Here is an 18,564-nt window from a genome sequence, read left to right on the forward strand (position 1 = left end):
TTTCTTTGTAGTAAGAATATTCAAAATCCTCTCCTCTACCTATTTTGAAATATTCAATACATTATTGTTAACTACAGTAACCCTACTGTGCAACAGAACATCACAACTTATTCCTAATTGTAACTTTTTACCCATTAGGAAGGGTTTTATGTGCAAATAATGGACAGATGTTCTACCCATAAATTCTGTTTCACAGAAGCAGAAGCTTTTTAAAGGAAAAACCACATAAATCTTAAAAGGCACTGGGATTCCTCTGCTTCTAGATTTAATTGCTAGGCTAGAAAAATAAACCTTGTTCTACTACTAGGAATCACAAGTTAGAACTGAGTAATTCCCAAAGTGGAAATTACTTTGCCCATTTCGGGCAAAGAGTATTCAGCTTTCATCTCCAACGTCCACAACTACCTATAAGAACAGTGAAACCAGGTCAAAACAGTCCAGCATAACTAGGCTTCATTATATAAGGCCATTATGTTCTTCTAAGATGCTAATAAACCCAAACAGGAAATACTGAAATCAAATTAAAATATATTATTTGAGGCTCACTGTCATAGAAATTGTTAGTTCCTTGTATCCTACCTTCTAAGACATTTTACTACAAATAACATTTTATTTTATATACCACTAGCCATGAATTTTTGTCATTAGTTATTACATAAATGCTACCTGGTACCATTACCCAAAGGGCATGACCACTTTATGTCCATAATTCATGTCTGTGTTTACAGAATTTTCATGATTCACACATCAGTAAAGATTTAACATTGAGACACAATCTAACATCCATAGCACGTTTTGCAAACAGCAATGTATTTTTAATCACCCTTGAGTGACCTTATGTAAAAACTAAATCAATAATTTAGAAGTTCTAAATCTCTAAGGGAGATTTTTAAATGTACATATAGAAATGGTTACAATGAGATTTTTTAAGAAACATATTCCATGTCCACATCCTGTTGTACTAATAACTGCTATAGCTTCTTTTCTTTCAGCTGCTTTCCTTTACCTGCAAGAGGGGCCCAGATAAGATGTTTTGCTTGACTTCTTTGATGTCCTGAAGTTTCTGTTGCTCTTTATTTTTCTTCAATTTGTTCATTATAAATTTAGCTTGGCATTTGTTCGATCTCTTCATTGCATCATCAGTTTTATTATATAGCTCTTGCTGGTATTTGACAGAGTCATTTCTGTTTTCCAAATTCAAATGAATTAGGTCTTTATACGAGCTGCTTTATGGAATGCTTTTTAGTCTACCTAACCTTGTGAGAATTGCACTTTTTAAAGTTTTTATGACATTTGGACTTATGGAATCTGAACAGCTTGCAACAGGTGCAGACAAACATCACGCCATGGCCAGGGAAGACGGGCCCCAAAGGGAACTAACACTTCTCAACATGCATGGTCCTTACTGACCAACACCAAGCTTGAGAGGAAGCCAAGAGATATTTTAGAATCCCATGTTCTGACCCTGTCTTTCTTGAAGAAAAGTGATGCCTAATTTCTGCATAATTCAGAGAGAACTTACAATCTTTTCAGCTAGTTTTAAAATGAGCAATTCTTTTTATCAAATTTCTGAATTCACAGGTTTCTAAAACTGGCCTTAAGAAAAGGTCCGAAACCTAGGCAACTACCAGGAACCACATAACCCAGCCCAAGAAGGTCCTTCAAAGCATCTTAGAGTTGTTTTTCAACACAGGGGCAACAACAGATTCCACTAAATCCTGATAAGGATCTTTTGTGACAAAGGGCCTGGTGTACTAGGTTAGACTTCCAAGACAATTCCACATTTTACTAGGGAGCCTTAAAAAAGTTTTGTCTTATGAGTAAATGATGGCTATTCTCACTGACAATGTCATTACCACCTACCCTTTACTATAGTATAACCAGAGGCTAGAGAATAAGAAGTACATTTTTACTTACATAGCACCAAATACAACTGTTATTTTTTTTACGGCTCTCAGAAAAACTAAAGATCAGAAGATTTAAAAGCATCAAAATTTTAAATATGCAAATCTGTCCACACATTTTCTCCTTACATGAAAGATACTAAATAAGTTACATTTAGATGTCCTACATATATATATATTATTTTTAAAAATCAGATACTTCTCATTTAAGAGAAAGTAGAAATTACTTAAAATGAGGGGGATGGGTAAGGGATGGAGCTATATATCCAATTCAAATTACATTAAAAGCCAAATATAAACAGAAGTGAAATTTTCCTAAAAGGAAATAAATAGTCACTATTCCTCTCCCAAAGCAGGTAAATTACACTAAAGAGAAGAAATCTTCACGGATTGAGACACTTTCTCACTTTGATATATGTAAATAAAAATAAGTTTCATGCTGTTTAAACTTTTAGGGTTATATAGCTAGAAATATATAATTCTACTTTTATGGACAGGTCAACTAGGGGAAATAAGTCAGCACAATCATTTGAATTGGTTGCCTACATACTGGGCAGGGCTTATTCCTTTTCTTTAGCTTCTTTGCACACGTAAAACATGCCATAAGATGTCCTGTTTTGCCATGGACAATGCAACCATTTTTAGGTCGACCTTGGCAAATCACGCAAGGTTCAGTGGCATTAAGGGGAAAGCTAGATTCCATACTTTCTTCTTTGTCTTGTGTTTCTTCCCTCTCAAACTCTTTGACATCTTCTTGGCTGCTATAAATAATGCTATTAGAAGTTGATGGCTGAGAATAGTCCTCACTTTCTTGTGACTGGGAGACCTGTGTGATTTTATCATCATTTTCCTCAACACATGACTCTTTGGAATCATTCACTGTAGTTTTTTTACAATCTGGAACATCAAAGCCCTCTTCTGCTTGTGTTGAGTTTTCTAGTTTGGCTTTCTCAGAGATATCCCCTCTATCTTTCCCTTTATTTTCAGGAAGCCAATTCTCACGAAGGGCCCAACATCTGTTGCAATGTGATGGAAGGGGAGGATTCATTTCATTGCATGAAGTACACTTCCAATAGTCCTTCAATGAAATAAGACACAGAGTTAGTTTCTGTAACTCTTTACTAGTCATACCAATACTAGCAACTTCTGTATGTCTAAGGTAAAATGTATCACACAGCTCAATTTTCAGCATTTCATGTTTTATATAAAATAGCCAATGTGTAGAGCATAAGGACTATAGTTAATAATATTATATCCTGGAAATGTACTAAGAGTAGATTTTAGGTTCTTTAACCACACACACAAAGAAGGTTAACTATTAGAGACAACAGATAGTTAATTTGCTTGACTGTGGCAATTATTTCACTATATGTATGTCAAAACATCACATTTGTATGCCTTATACATACACACACACAATAAAACAAAGATTTTAAAAAGTCAACATGTAACAGTCTCTCCACAAGTGAAAGACTGTAAGCACATTTTTTTCTAGCCACATTAGCCTGAAAAATCCTAAAACTAAAAAAATGTATTTACTGTGATATTAATACCTATAAACTTATCTGTTTCAGGACACAGATACAGTTAGTTCATTTAGTTGAAGCAAGTGCTATGGCGTATTTTACTCTGTAAAGAAGCCTGGACCCACTCCCTCAAAGCCTCAACCCTGGACACTATCCCTAGAGTCCACCTAGTCAATCTAGATGAAACATGCCTCCTAGAGAAAGCCTCCCAACCCACCAGTGGCTAGGACTACCTTGGCAACACTCTAAACCATGGCTCAACTGAGTGCTCCTTAATTCCACTCACAAGGGAAATACTACAACATTCTTCTCAGCAAAACCGGTCATCCTTGGTCACTATCCATAATGTATGCATGCCCTTTTATCTATCCTTTCCTGTGTTCCAAATCTGTAACTGCTAAGTGCTTCTTCCTTATCCCAGCTTTTTCTCTCTCAAACCTTTCTACCATGTGATTTGAATAATAAACTCCCACATCCCCAGCCTCCTTACTGAATGTATCCTTATCTCCTTGCCTTAACTGAAGCATGGTTCTTGCCTGAAGACACTTTACAGGTAAAACAGCCCTGAGAGGTCCTTTCTATTGTGACATGAGTAATGTAACCATTTTGAAACTGCCTGACAAGTGACATAAGACAGCAGTAATAAGGGCAGAGACTGGTCACTCTCCCACATTGGTTCTTTCAAGTTATCAAAGGTGGTTCCCCTAAAACCAAAGACAAAGTCTTACAATATGGGATGGAAAATGCTTCAAAGAGTCTAACAAATTGCAAGATCTACATCTAAAATATTTTACTCAACTTGATATCATCATGTGGGTCAAGTACTTACTTAATTTCTACTAATACAGCAAAAATTTTGAAAAAGATCTTAACACTTCATCTTTTTTGCATTTGGATAATTAGTGTTTCCAACTCAGAAAAAAATGGTATTTCTCATTCAAATATAATAAAAGGCAGTATTAATTAAGAATAAAAATTAAAGCAGTAATACTCAATTAAAACAAAAACCTTCTAATACCTCAGGAACCCAGTGAAACACACATGAGATGTAAATATTTAAGTCTTAATTTCTTAAATGGCAAATTCTACCATATTCTATAATATGAGTCAATGTTAAAAATGTTTAGGCTGGGTACGGTAGCTCACACCTGTAATCTAGCACTCTGGGAGGCCAAGGTGGGAGGATAGCTTGTACACAGGAGTTCGAAACCAGCCTGAGCAAAAGCGAGACCCCGTTTCTACTAAAAATAGAAAAAATTAGCGGGGCATGGTGGTGCGTGTGTCTATAAGTCCCAACTCCTCGGGGGGCTGAGGCAGGAGGATGGGTTGAACCCAGGGGTTTGAGGTTGCTGTGAGATAGGCTGACACCATGGCACTCTAGCCTGGGCAACAGAGTGACACTCTGTCTCAAAAAAAAAAAAAAAAAGTTTACATTTACAAAAAGAAAAGAAAGTTTACATTTGACAAGATTGCCAAAATGTTGGTAACTGTTAAAGTTGGGTGAGTACACTGGAGATACATTATACCACTCTCTATGCTGTACATACTTGGTATTTTCCATATTAGAATCTTAAAAAGTTCAAATTCCAGCACATAAAAATAAAGATTATAGCAAGAGATCTCACCACAACAAATAAAAGAAGAAAAATGCTTTAAATCATTTAGATTTTAACTTTATAAAAACCACCTGATTTCAGAGAGGACTTCTAGACATATTTTCCTAATCTTGACCCCACTGTTATTTTTTGATTCCTTTAAAAAGCAGATATATACTTACAGCTAAGGAAATCTCAGGATCTTCTTCAAATGAATCTGTATCACTCTCCTCTGCCTGATACACAGTAACTCGATATACCTAATAAAACAAATTCATTAGCATTAATTCATCACCTTTTTTCCTTCAATAAAGAAGGCTTCTTAGTGATAGGTCCTAAACACTATTACTATAAATGTGTGTATTACTATACACACGAAGGGCGTATTACTATAAATGAAAAATTCTGAGAAAATGGTCAAATGAAGTGAAAATAAAGGGGGAAAAATGGAGGACAGTGAAATCCTCACCCACCCTGGGAAAAGTCAATAGATAGATGTTTAAAACAAAACTGAAGAGTCAGCATATGTGGCTTTATGTTATAAATACGAAGGGAAATACCTAGAAATGTTGAAGGCAGCCACTTCTAGAAAATAGATCTGAGGTACTATATGACTTTAACTGTGTGTATGTTTCACTTTTATAGAAAATTATTACCAAAAGAGAGTAACTGAATATTTTAAAAAATGAACAGACCATTATAAGAATGTTTATTAAGGCCTATTGACTTCTTGGCATTAGCAGGAATATAAGAATATATAAATCAACGATAAGAATTATTTGGCCAGGCGCGGTGGCTCACGCCTGTAATCCTAGCACTCTGGGAGGCCGAGGCGGGTGGATCGCTCAAGGGCAGGAGTTCGAGATCAGCCTGAGCAAGACTGAGACTCTGTCTCTACTAAAAATAGAAAGAAATTATCTGGCCAACTAAAAATATATATAGAAAAAAAAAAATTAGCCAGGCATGGTGGCGCATGCCTGTAGTCCCAGCTACTCGGGAGGCTGAGGCAGTAGGATCGTTTAAGCCCAGGAGTTTGAGGTTGCTGTGAGCTAGGCTGACGCCACGGCACTCACTCTAGCCCGGGCAACAGAGCGAGACTCTGTCTCAAAAAACAAAAAAGAATTATTAAAGCCTCAAGTCTACAAACCAATACTCTAATTTGAACAAATCAAGGGGCAAGGATTTCAAGTGAAATCTAAATGATCTGAATATATTATTTCAAACTCATCAAAGTGAACGAACATGGAAAATATTTAACAATTTTCTAATATAATTGGAAGGAAAAAAAACTACCTCATCATCTTCATCTGAGAGTTCTTGTCCTTCTTCACTAAGGCTATAATCTTCTGAATCAAGAGATTCAACTTCAAATTCTACACTAAATTGATCTGAAACTGAATCCTGATCCAACTGATCACCTGAATGTTCACTTATACCAGCATCAAGATCCTAAAATAAGAAAAAAACAACATGATTTAATATACATTACCTCTTAGCCTCTGTAACAGCCTCCTAATTCATCCCTGGGCTTCTATTTCCTTCTCAGATCCATCCCATGCACTGGTACTAGACTAAGGTTCAAGGTTATCACTACTATTAATACATTATTATTTCCCCTGTTCAAGACCCCATTGCATAAAGGAAAAGGGCCACAGCCCTGTGGCACTGAATGTACATACAGTATGATTACATTAACATCTTCATCTTATCTTCAACTAGACATTCCTCCCCTCCTCCCTTACTAAATACAGACAATCCAGCAAGATCTAGATTGCTTCCTAAATTAATCTTGGCACTTCAACTTCCACCCTATAACAGGAATAACCCGACAGTGTATAAATCCTATTAATCCTTCGTTAGCTAAGCCTCTGTCAATACTGTAACTGAAAGAGATCTTCCGCCTTTAATTATCTTTACTACTTGTATGATACTGATTATATATTCTCTCACAAAAATTATGCAAAACGTAATTTTGCATGCATGTTTCTCATCTGAATTATATGTACTTTGAGAGCTAAGACCTGTCATAATCATCTTTATATATTAAAATTGGTAGAATGCTAGTAACAAGACATATTTATGATATTTATGTTTTAATGAATTTCGAAAATAATTTCTTTTGAAGAGTTTTCAGACTTAATTTTTTTTAATTTATCTTTAAAATTCTGTAGCTGCTCATCTGACACCTCATTTTTAGGACTTTAAGCCCAGTAAGACCTTCAGGCCCATATTTCCTGTTAGTGGCTATGGGTGGGCCCATATACTAAGCAGAAGGCTACAACTGGAAAAAGCCTAGGAGTCAGGATACACACATTTCTTATTTTAGATTTGCCACTAAGTAGCTACTTAACTTTGGACATATCATTTAACTTCTAAACGCTACAACTACTTCACCTATAAAAGGAGTTTAGATTAAGTGATCTCTAAACAATCTCCATCATTTCTAAAAATAAAAACAAAGCATATTATTTTATGACCTCTGAGGTCAAAATACTTTTTTAGAGTGATGTTAGAGAAGCAGTAGTAAAAGCAACATTCTCAAGATGCAGCTCTAATTCCTAACAAGGGCTCTATTAGCAATCAGGTTAGAATGACACATCAAGCTAGAATAGAGTAACATCTCTAATAAAGTAACTCAACAAACCAGATGCTTCAATTAACTAAAGTCTTCAGTGCATTAATTTTAGAATACATCACAAGAAAAATTAAGTCTCAGAAAGCATATTCTATGGTAAGGGTCTGCAAATTGTAAGCCCATTGCCCACCTATTTTTATAAAGTTTTATTGAACACAGCCATGCCCATTTGTTTATTTGTTGTGTATGGCTGCTCGTGCATCACAATAGTTAGAACTGAGCACCTGCAACAGAGATCCTATGGCCCGCAGAGCCCAATAATTAATGGTCTGGCTCTTAAGTTTGCCAACCCCTACCATAAGGTACAATGAAGAATGGAAAACTGGGAGTAGTTTGAAGAAGTTTTGGCTAATGTTCAAAGAAGAATGACTCAGAAATTGTTAAATACTATACATTTAAAAATTATCAGATAGGCTTAATCTGGAAAGATGGCTGATTTTGTCTCAGTTCCAATTGTGACAATTACTAGTCGTAGGAACCTTAAACAAGTTTTTTTAAAACTCCCAAGTCTTAGTTTTCCCACCTGTAAAAGAAGTTTGAGGCTGCTGAGATGTTAAAATTCAATATAAACTGCCTAGTAACTAAGTTTACAACATAGCTTCCCAATTTATTAAACACAAAAGAAAGAAGATGAGAGAAGAATATACTTTAATTCTCTTCATAAATTGGTGAATAATGGCACTAAATGCTGATTATAACATTCTCATATGAAGTAAACTAAAATGAAGGAAAAAAGGTTGGCCCTACCAAAAGCATTTACAACTAGGGACTGAATCTAAAAAACAACAGATTTTTTATAGGATTTTTGTAAGAGTGTGGGACAGGACTGACAACAACAAAACGGAAATACCCTTCTACACTCTGTTTTGATAACGAGGCAGTGTCCCAGGTACAAAGCAGTAACAAGGATTCTAAATATCATTCAGCTAGAATTCTCATACAACTTTTAAAAAGACTGTAAGTTAACCCACTGCTTCACTTGACTAGCTGTAAAAAATAAATAAATAAATACCATTAAGTTAAATGGGGTGCAGTAATTCTCTTTTGTAAGCCATTTGTAAAGAATAAAATTAACCAAACTTGTAGTTTGTGTATCCAATCAAGTTTTCTTTAACTGGATTCAATCTTCAGATCATACTTATTTGCTCTCAAAACCTGTATTTTGTATAGGATTTATTAAATGTTTCATCATTTAATTGTTAATGGTCTCTCTCCCCACAAGGGTAGGAACCATATTTATTAATGCCTTGACTACCACTGTATCTCCAGTGCCATCTCCACTGTATGAAACCTGGCACAGAAACGACGTAAACGTCTGCTGAATGAAGAACTTGCTCTCACACTGAGCAGGAGCCCATGGTGCCATCTAGTGGCCTAAACAAGTAACAGCTCTGTTAAGTACAGCACTAACTCAAGAAGCCAGGTCAGTATTCACACACTCACTGCTTCGGAAGAGAAAAATGCAAAGATGACACAGGAAGTAACAACAGGCAAAAGGTAAGCATAGGGTTACTATCACGGTTGATTCACTCTCCTACATCGTCTAGAGAACTATATAATATGATCACTAATATCCAGAAATAATGACAATGAGACACTGCCATATTTTATAAAAAGGTTCGAACTTTCATAATGTTTAATGATAAGAAAGAAAATATTCCATTGTTCAAGCACTCTTGTTAACAAAAAATTTTTTACCAAACCTCCTTCAGTGACATCTCTTAAGAGTTTTACTTCTGGCTAATACTTTGAAATTCTGTATCAGTAATCAGAACATACTAATATTCTCCCATCATCCATGCAATAATATACCCATGTTTCACAGCATTAGTAAAAAGGCCTTCCCTGATGTCTAGACCCATGTATGGCAAATGTTAAGCTCAGACTATGCTGACTTATCTGCTGACAGCTGTAATAAAATATATATTCTAAATATTAAAGACAAATTTGTCTTAGAACCCTAAGATATTTAATTGAACCAAATTTTGGGTTTTGTTCACTTATTTTTTAAAAAGTGTAACTTCCAAATTCTCAGACTATGCTACAGTCTAATTTATTTGAATTTATGATTGGTGCAGTGGTCCACAAAGATTCTCTAATACACAGGGTGACATTAGTAACTATAAATATTGGGACTAATTTTACCAATACCAGTGTTGCTCCACCAGCTCCCACCATTTGCCCCAAAGCCAGGGTTGGAGGTGGAAAAGATCTATACAGAAGTTTTGTTTGACAGTAAAATTCACCACTGTATTTAGCAGCAGCAAAAGGATTATTATTATTAAAAGAATCTGTTCTTTAAAATTTGGATTCAGTCAAAAGGCTGCACTCAAAGATCCAGAGGCCACATTAGGACGGCTAGGACTAGATTTTAAAAATAAGACTCTTGTTTTACTTAAAATGAGACCATTACCGGATTTGATGGAGTCCCTGTAGATTCACTGCTACTGCTTCTTTCGCAACATATCTCCCTTATTACACACAGTGCCAGGCTCTCATCAAAGGAAAGGGAAATACTATCAGACTTGTGGCGTTTTCTTTGCCGTTCACTGGACAATTCATCTGAATTTTCTTCTGGATATGTAAAGGAAAAAAGTAAATTACTGTACTGAGATTGATTTAGAAATTGAGCTTAGTTTCAACAAAATTAAACAGAAAAATGGTGAATTACTACTATTGTTTCAAAAATGAACACTGCTTTATAGAATCTGTCCAACTGAGAGTTATAGAACTGTATCTTAAAAAGCTTTCTATTCTTCCTTTAGAGCTTTATCTCCATAAAGCACAATTAATTTAATCAATCTAAAACTTTTATTAATCAATCTAAAATTTTTCTGTCAAAACCAAACATTACAATATAAGATTTCTTTTTTTCTGAAAAGAACCAAAAATGTTTAATTTACTTAGAGGGTATTCTTTTTTCTTTTTTTTCATCAGCTGAATTTAAGATTCAGAAGGTATTATTAATGTTTCAATTTCTTCAGTATCCTGTATTTTCAACAGACATCAAAACCAGTGAAAACTGTGTCCATTTTATTTTAAACAAAAAATTATCTCTGACTTAAGAAGTCAAAATGTTAGCCAAATCTGTCTGATATAAATGAGAGTCCTACGTAGTAAGAGACATGAAAATAAATTCCAAGTGGATTAAAGAGCCAAACATAAAGAACCAAACCAATCAAGTACCTATAATATTCTTATGATACTAGCGTGGGGAAGTATTTCATAATACTACAAAGCCCTCAAAAAAAAGACTATCAATATTAGACGACATTAAGATTTACATGGCAAAATAAAACACCATAAACAAAAGTTAAAAGGCAAATGTCAGATTAGAAGGAAATATACGCAACATATAATAGATAATGGTTAAATATCCAGATTTCATATATATTAATTATACAAAGTCCTCCTAATAAATCAAGATAAACTCAATTTTTTAAAAAAATCAAAAATTACAAAAAGCAAGTCAGAGAAGAAATACAAATGATTAATAACACACGAAAAATCTATTTTCTAGGGATCAAGGAAATGAGAATTCAAATGTATTATTTTTCACCCATGAAAATGACAAAAATTAAAATGAGAGACAGTTATCACAGAAGATTTGAAAGGGCATTTTTATACACTGTTCATAGGAATATAAAATAGTGCAACATTTTGTGGACAATTTATCTAGAGAAATATCTACATAATTATTCAATGATGTATGTGCAAGGGGGTTCAATAGGATTATGGGATTAAAATATAATCTGCATGCCTGAAACAAGTACAATTCTCATACCTTTGCTCATTCCATTTCCGTCTCTTGACCTACCTAGTCAGAAGTCATAAAAAAAAAAAAAAAAAAGCCATCTCTTCTTTCTATAAATTCCCAAAACACTCTTACATCCTATACTGTGTTTTATCTCCATAACTAGATCACAAGTTCTTGATGTAAGTTCTTAACCATGTTTGTTTCCCTCCATCAAAAAAAAAACTGGGGACTTTTTTCTGATTAAAGTAATACATTACTCACTGTAGAAATCTAAAGAAAACAGAAAAACAAATGTAAATCATCTGTAATGCTACCACTGAGAGACTATTAATATTTTAGTGTTATAACTCACTGGTTTTCACTTATTAATTACTAGGATAATGTTAATAACTCTAACCTTTCATAATCCATAAAGATTTAACCAATTTATACCAAATGATACACCAATAGCGTACCAGTGCCAATACACAAGTTGCAAGGATGAGTAAAAAATGTATCTTTGTTAATTGGACAGACCAAAAGACATCCATTTTGGTATTTTTTTTTTTTTTTTTGGAGACAGGGTCTTGCTGTCACCCCTGGCTAGAGTACAGTGGTATCATCATAGCCCACTGCAAACTCAAATTCCCAGGCTCAAGCCATCCTCTTGCCTCAGCCTCTCAAGTACCTGGGATTACAGGCTCTTGCCACCACATTCACCTAATTTTTCTGTTTTTTATAGAACAGGGTCTCTTGCTCAGGCTGGTCTTGAACTCCTGGACTCAAGTGATCCTCCTGCCTCTGCCTCCCAAAGTGCTAGGATTACAGGTATGAGTGAGCCAATACACCTGGCCTTTTTTGTATTTTTATCTATAAAGCTAACATCACCAAAATTCACCCCCTCCCTATAGTTATTTAGCTATTTGCATTTACTGTGAGAAATTTCTGTTCATTTTTTGTCTTTTTTGCTATTTGAATTTTTAATATTTTCTGTATTGTGTTTTGGAAACTTTTTATGTAATAAAGATAGTAATACTGTCAAATTTAAAGTGACTATCTCTTCCACAGGCCCACTCAGTTTTTAAAAAACAAAGTGACTATCTTTCAAATATCTTATATTTTTTTCATAAGTCTTTTAAAGTTATTTAGAACTCATTTTGACATACAGGGACAGATGTACTTGCATCTTTTCTGCAGATAACTACGCATTTGTTTTAGTTCCACATATTTAATAAGACATCCTCTGCCTTTCTGCCCTCTGCCCTCATGTGTAAAACCCTGGTCTGGGTTTATCTATTTCACTGATCCTTCTTTCACCTGAATCATACAGTTTTAGCTATTGTGACTTCATCAGGCTACAGTCTTCTCCTCTGCTATCTTTTCTCTAGAAAAATGTTCTCAGCCATTTTAACTCTTTTTCATTTCTAAGATGTTACTTATTTCTCTGTTTTAAAACACATTGGTATGTTTTATCATTTATTAAAAACTATTAAAAATTTTAACTGCAAAGGTAACTAAGAATAATGGCTAAAATTAGAGTTTATATCCTTGTCCTGTATTATCTTCATATTAGAGAGCTGGCTAACTATAAACTCCAGTGGAGCACAGTAAACAGTGCCTGCTGTAGTCAGCAGGAAAACTATTGCTAAAAAAGCAATTTGGATACATTTCAAATAAAATAAAAAAATAAACTCAGAAGTTCATTCCTCTAAACCAAAAAAGCAGAACAATTTCATTAGCCCTAAAAGCACTAACTTCATTAAAGACAGAACACCAAAAAGCTGTTTGAATGTGCCAAATAAATATTTATACATACCTGTCTCACTAATTGCTCTCCTTCTAGATGAGGTAGATGGTCTAGAAACCAAACTTGAAGATGAAGGTTTCTCTTCCTGTAGCTCTTGCACCGGGTCCTAAGCATTCAAGAAAAAATAGATATGACAAACTAAACATAATGTCAGGAAACTAAAAGTCTGTGTTTTAAATAACCTTTCCAATTTTCGAGAAATATTATAGTGGAATGAAAACTTTACTTAAAGATTACCTTTTGATCACTCCCACCTTCAAGGTGACATCTGTTCTCACTCACAGATGTACCTGAGTCTGATGATTCTGAGAGAAAATGAAAACAAAGAATCACAAACTAGGCTATTCAATAGATATCAGCCCAACATAAACTCTTACATAATTTAACCTTTCAACAAACATTAAACATGTATTTCCCAGATGCCAGCCCCATGCTAAATACTACAGATATAAATACCTCAATTTTAATACACAAGATACATGAAAGAGTAATTATAAAGTATAATAGGCCAGACTCGGTGGCTCATGCCTGTAATCCTAATACTCTGGGAGGCTGAGGTGGGCAGATTGTTTGAGCTCAGGAGTTAGAGACCAGCCTGAGCAAGAGGGAGACCCCGTCTCTACTAAAAATTATATGGAAAGAAATTATATGGACAGCTAAAAATACATATAGAAAAATTAGCCGGGCCTGGTGGTGCATGCCTGTAGTCCCAGCTACTCGGGAGGCTGAGGCAGGAGGATCACTTGAGCCCAGGAGTTTCAGGTTGCCGTGAGCTAGGCTGACGCCACGGCACTCTAGCCCAGGCAACACAGTGAGACTCTATCTCAAAAAAAAAAAAAAGAAAAGTATAATAAACACATTAAAAGAAGTATATAAATTCTCTGTGTATAAATTCACAGAGAAGATGGAATAGTAACTATTTGGTAGGGATAGGGAGGGTCTGAGGAGCAAAGAATCAGGAAAGGTTTCATAGTACAATGTAGAAATAGAGGCAGGAAAGGCCATTCCAGACCATGGGAATAGCATGTGAGAAAGAATCCAGAGGCAAACAGTTGTTGTTGCAGGAACTACAGGTAGTTCATTTTTACTGGAATGTAAGCAAGGTCAGACTGTAAAGGATTCTGTGTGTCTAGCCAAACAGCACAAGGATGTCGACAAGCAACACTCATGATGTCATTCCTGCATTACTGCATTCTTCCCAGTGGACACTTCAGAATCTTCCCCAAGACAATGCTGTAGCCACTCACCATTAAAAAGGGTTTTAGTCTAAGAAATAAAACTGATTTCTTAGCTCACAGAAGGCAGTATATCCAGAGTAATAATGAACCCCTAAATGGTAATTTTAAGCAGAAGAATGACAGATCACTCTGGGAAAATAGAAGAAAAAGAGGGTACAGGCAAGGAAACCAGCATTATAGCAGGGAAATCAGTATTAGACAGTAGCTGCAATAAAACAAACAAAAAAGTATTAAAGCCTAAATTAAGGAATGGAAAAAATAATTCAAGAGAAATTAAAAAAGTAAAAACCAATAAGACCTGGTCTGGTGTCTGGTGTACAAGGCAAGGGAGAAAGGAGTTAAGACTCCAAGATTCTACCTTGAGTGAACAAATGGGTGGTATCATTCACTAAGAGAGAAACGTCAGAAAGGTGAACAGATTTGGATGGCAAGATAACAAACTAAAGTGAGTTATGCAGGTAGAAAGGTTTAGCCCGTAGCTGGATATACAGAATTAGAACTCAAAAGTCAAAGTTTCAGATTTGGAATATATACAAGATCATAATCAAATACCGTTTACTACCCCCTTGGAAACATTTTCATCTTAATAGTGAAGTCATGCCTGAGCATTAACATTTTGAAATGATATATTATCATGTATTAATTTTCTTTTTATACTACGGGTAAGGCATTATACTGATTTTTTTAAATTGCACATATAGATAGGTTTTATTATCCAGGAATTTTGGTTTAGTATAATAAAGGAGATGATACAAAACAGATGTAATAAAAAGGAAGAATTAGGTGTGACAAGGTTGAGAACACAGATATAGGACTTTTGAAGTTAATTCTACTGAAACCTACAACAAACTCAGAATGGAAATAAGTAATTTACATGTTACCATCTCATTAAGTTTCCTAGAAATCTGCCAAAGTTTATTTAAATGAATGAATGAATATATCAGGGAAACATCAGAAAACTCAAAATATTGCTGCAAATACTATAGTTGTATATTTTGCCATGATGTCTTGAAGAGCTTTAAAACAATAAAATGCCAAGTCACCAGCCTAATAATTTCTTTTATTTTGGGATGATGATACATTTTTCTGGGTTTTAAATTCTAACTTTGGAAAAATAAGTATTCAACACATTTAGTAAACACCATATTAATAAACACTACGCTATGTGATACACAATGCAAACCTGACTAGACACAGGTAACAGAAACATAAACAAGTGTAACAAAGCAATATAACAATAAAATCTGAACATGGAGAGAGGGAGCACAAGGGAGTGGTCAGTTCATTCCGGGAACTAACCAAGCTTCTGAGAGTAGTTTTTAATTACAGTTTGAGGATGAACTTAAGGGCTATAGTGTATTGAAGACAGCTCCTACCAGCACTGTGTACATCTCGTCCCAACTCCGTGTTTGTATCCTGAAAATGCGAGTATTTACACCATGGAAATCAGCAACCACACAAATAAGGGCTTTTCCCCATGGACAGTAGGTTGTTAAACATTTACCAATATATCAATGTATTATGTATATGTGCATCTTTCTGAAACAAGAACCCAGTGCTTTCATCAGATTATCAAAGGGAGATGTGACCCAAAAATAACCAGTTTAAGAACTGCAAGTCTAAAAATGACCAATTAAGAACATCAAGTAGGAACATAAAATGCCATTTACCTACACAAATTGGTAAACAAAGTATCATCTATTACCAAAAAAAAAAAAAACCATCCCCCATGGGTCTACCTATGTACTGCATTATTTTCCAATGCCTTTCAATACATTTTTCAAGGTTTAATCATGCCTCTATTAAGCAGGAGCTTTTGAAATTATCTACCTTTCACATCAAATCCTAACTCTGGTATCTCAAGGCTTAAACTGATATAATAGGATATTTAGCTTTACATTAGAACCTTAGTTTTATGTTTACCTACATATATACTTCTTCCTGTTAAATTTATGACTTTTATAGCAACTTTTAAAGAGAATCATAATTATAAAATGTATGTACATAAACAAAAATGTCTTTTAAATTTTTTTTTTTTTTTTTTTTTTTTTTTGAGACAGAGTCTCACTCTGTTGCCCATGCTAGAGTGCCATGGTGTCAGCCTGGCTCACAGCAACCTCAAACTCCTGGGCTCAAGCAATCCTCCTGCCTCAGCCTCCCAAGTAGCTGGGACTACAGGCATGCACCACCATGCCTGGCTAATTTTTTCTATATATATTTTTAGTTGTTCATATAATTTCTTTCTATTTTTAGTAGAGACAGGGTCTTGCTCTTGCTCAAGCTGGTCTCAAACTCCTGAGCTCAAACAATCCACCAGCCTCAGCCTCCCAGAGTGTTTAAAATGTTTTTATCGTATATATTTATGATGTTCAAAATTAACTTACCCTGCTGATTGACTACTACCAAGTTTCTGTAGATCATTGTATATATTTTCCTTGTAGGAGAAAAAAAAAAAGAAATATTTTAAAATAAAAATTAAACTGAATTTAAACAGACTTTTAAATGCTTATTTGATATGAACTACTGCACACTTCAAAACCAAATTTTAAATCACTGTATTCAAATTACATCATTGGCAAGGTTCTAGACCCTTGAAAGCACCACAGTAATAAGTAGCACAATGATTACATACAGCTACTTTTAATAATCACTAAGGTCTCTCAGGGCGACCTCACATCTCCATTTCCCAAAATGTGCTTTGTTTGGACTTTACCAAAAGGCTCCCCCCCAAATGGGTGTGCAAGCAGGAAGCAAGTTAGTATATTTATTTTCAAATGGAAATAAATTTTTTTCTAGCTCTGTGCTTAGAAGCAAACTGCCTAAAATAGTAATCAGTTATGTAAAACCCACTAAAGAAAAACTTGGTATATTCTTGACTCTAATAACCTTGGATCAATCATCTAATGGATTTCCTTTCTTGATCTTAAAACATAAGGCAGTATTCATTCATTCAATAAATACAGACTGAGAATCTACTATGTACCAGTCAAAACTACTCTAGACACTGGGGAAAAACAAAAAATAAAACAGAAACAAACCTCTGTCTCATGGAGCTTATACCCTAATAGGAAAACAATTCATTTATCCCAGTATTCATTGATATCACGAGACATTTTTCTTTTTGTAAGTTTTTAAACTAATGATTTTAGAGAATGTTTGTCACAAAATACCATTTCTACTTCTCAGTGTTAAGGGGAAAGTACCAACCCCAACTATCTATTTTCACCCTTGGGAAAGATGATACAGCAATCTAAAGCTCCCCACCCCACCAAACACACATACAAAGAAACCCCACAATACTCTTATCCATATCCTTTTTTTTTTCCCATGAGATAGAGTCTTGCTCTGTTCCCTGGGCTAAAGTGCCATGGCATCAGCCTAGCTCACAGCAACCTCAGACTTCCGGGCTCAAGTGATTCTCCTGCCTCAGCCTCCTAAGTAGGTGGGACGACAGGCACACGTCACCACACCTGGCTTTTTTTTTTTTTTTCTAGTCTCCTGGCTAGTTTTTTCTATTTTTAGTAGAGATGGGGTCTCGCTCTTGCTCAGGCTGGTCTTGAACTCCTGAGCTTAAGTGATTCTCCTGCCTGGGCCTCCCAGAGTGCTGGGATTACAGGCATGAGTCACTATGGCCCACCCATATCCTTTTTCAAGTCAGCAATTTCCTCAATTTCTAATCTCTCAACATTTAGAATTCAAGTCAAAGATAATTTTATCACAAATTACACCTCCAAACATTATAAGAAGATTAAATATTCAAAGGATGAAAAAAATATATTTATTAAATTTATAAAAGTAAATCTTATATCCCAAAGCCAACTATAAAACGACAACATGAATGAACATTAAATAGAAGTGGTTTGTCAATGGAAAGATGTTTATATAATGTTAAATTAAGAAGATGAAATTAAATATAGTACTATGTTCATAACTTGATTAAAACACACATCTGTACATACTATGAACATGACTACTAAAAATATCTTTTGGTGACAAACTACAGTCATTTTTTTTCCCTACTTTTCTTAGTTGTCTTTTCTTAATGTTCAATAATATATTATGTTTATATTAATGAAATTGTTTTAAAGCTAACATATCTGTAACCATAAAGCCTGGAAAAATA

At 34.8% G+C, this 18,564-nt stretch overlaps 1 protein-coding gene and 1 pseudogene across 5 annotated transcripts in view; both read right to left on the reverse strand.

Annotated features, from left to right (window-relative positions):
- Window positions 1-926: 926 nt before the first annotated feature.
- Window positions 927-1,397, reverse strand: LOC123639535 (annotated as a pseudogene).
- The window catches only part of MDM2 (MDM2 proto-oncogene), a 28,484-nt gene continuing 11,294 nt past the window's right edge, over window positions 1,375-18,564 (reverse strand). For 4 of the 5 annotated variants that reach the window (XM_045553404.1, XM_045553401.1, XM_045553403.1 and 1 more), the window contains 7 exons: window positions 16,826-16,875; window positions 13,441-13,508; window positions 13,213-13,309; window positions 10,074-10,240; window positions 6,319-6,474; window positions 5,208-5,285; window positions 1,375-2,982 (listed from right to left, as the gene is read on the reverse strand). In XM_045553404.1, the coding sequence (XP_045409360.1) occupies window positions 2,407-2,982; window positions 5,208-5,285; window positions 6,319-6,474; window positions 10,074-10,240; window positions 13,213-13,309; window positions 13,441-13,508; window positions 16,826-16,875 (1,192 nt within the window). In that variant the 3' untranslated portion in view covers window positions 1,375-2,406. The remainder of the gene's footprint in view (window positions 2,983-5,207; window positions 5,286-6,318; window positions 6,475-10,073; window positions 10,241-13,212; window positions 13,310-13,440; window positions 13,509-16,825; window positions 16,876-18,564) is intronic. The other variant, XM_045553402.1, reaches the window with a different exon arrangement.

This window comes from Lemur catta, chromosome 6 (assembly GCF_020740605.2).
Source record: "Lemur catta isolate mLemCat1 chromosome 6, mLemCat1.pri, whole genome shotgun sequence".
Classification (NCBI taxonomy): Eukaryota; Metazoa; Chordata; class Mammalia; order Primates; family Lemuridae; genus Lemur; species Lemur catta.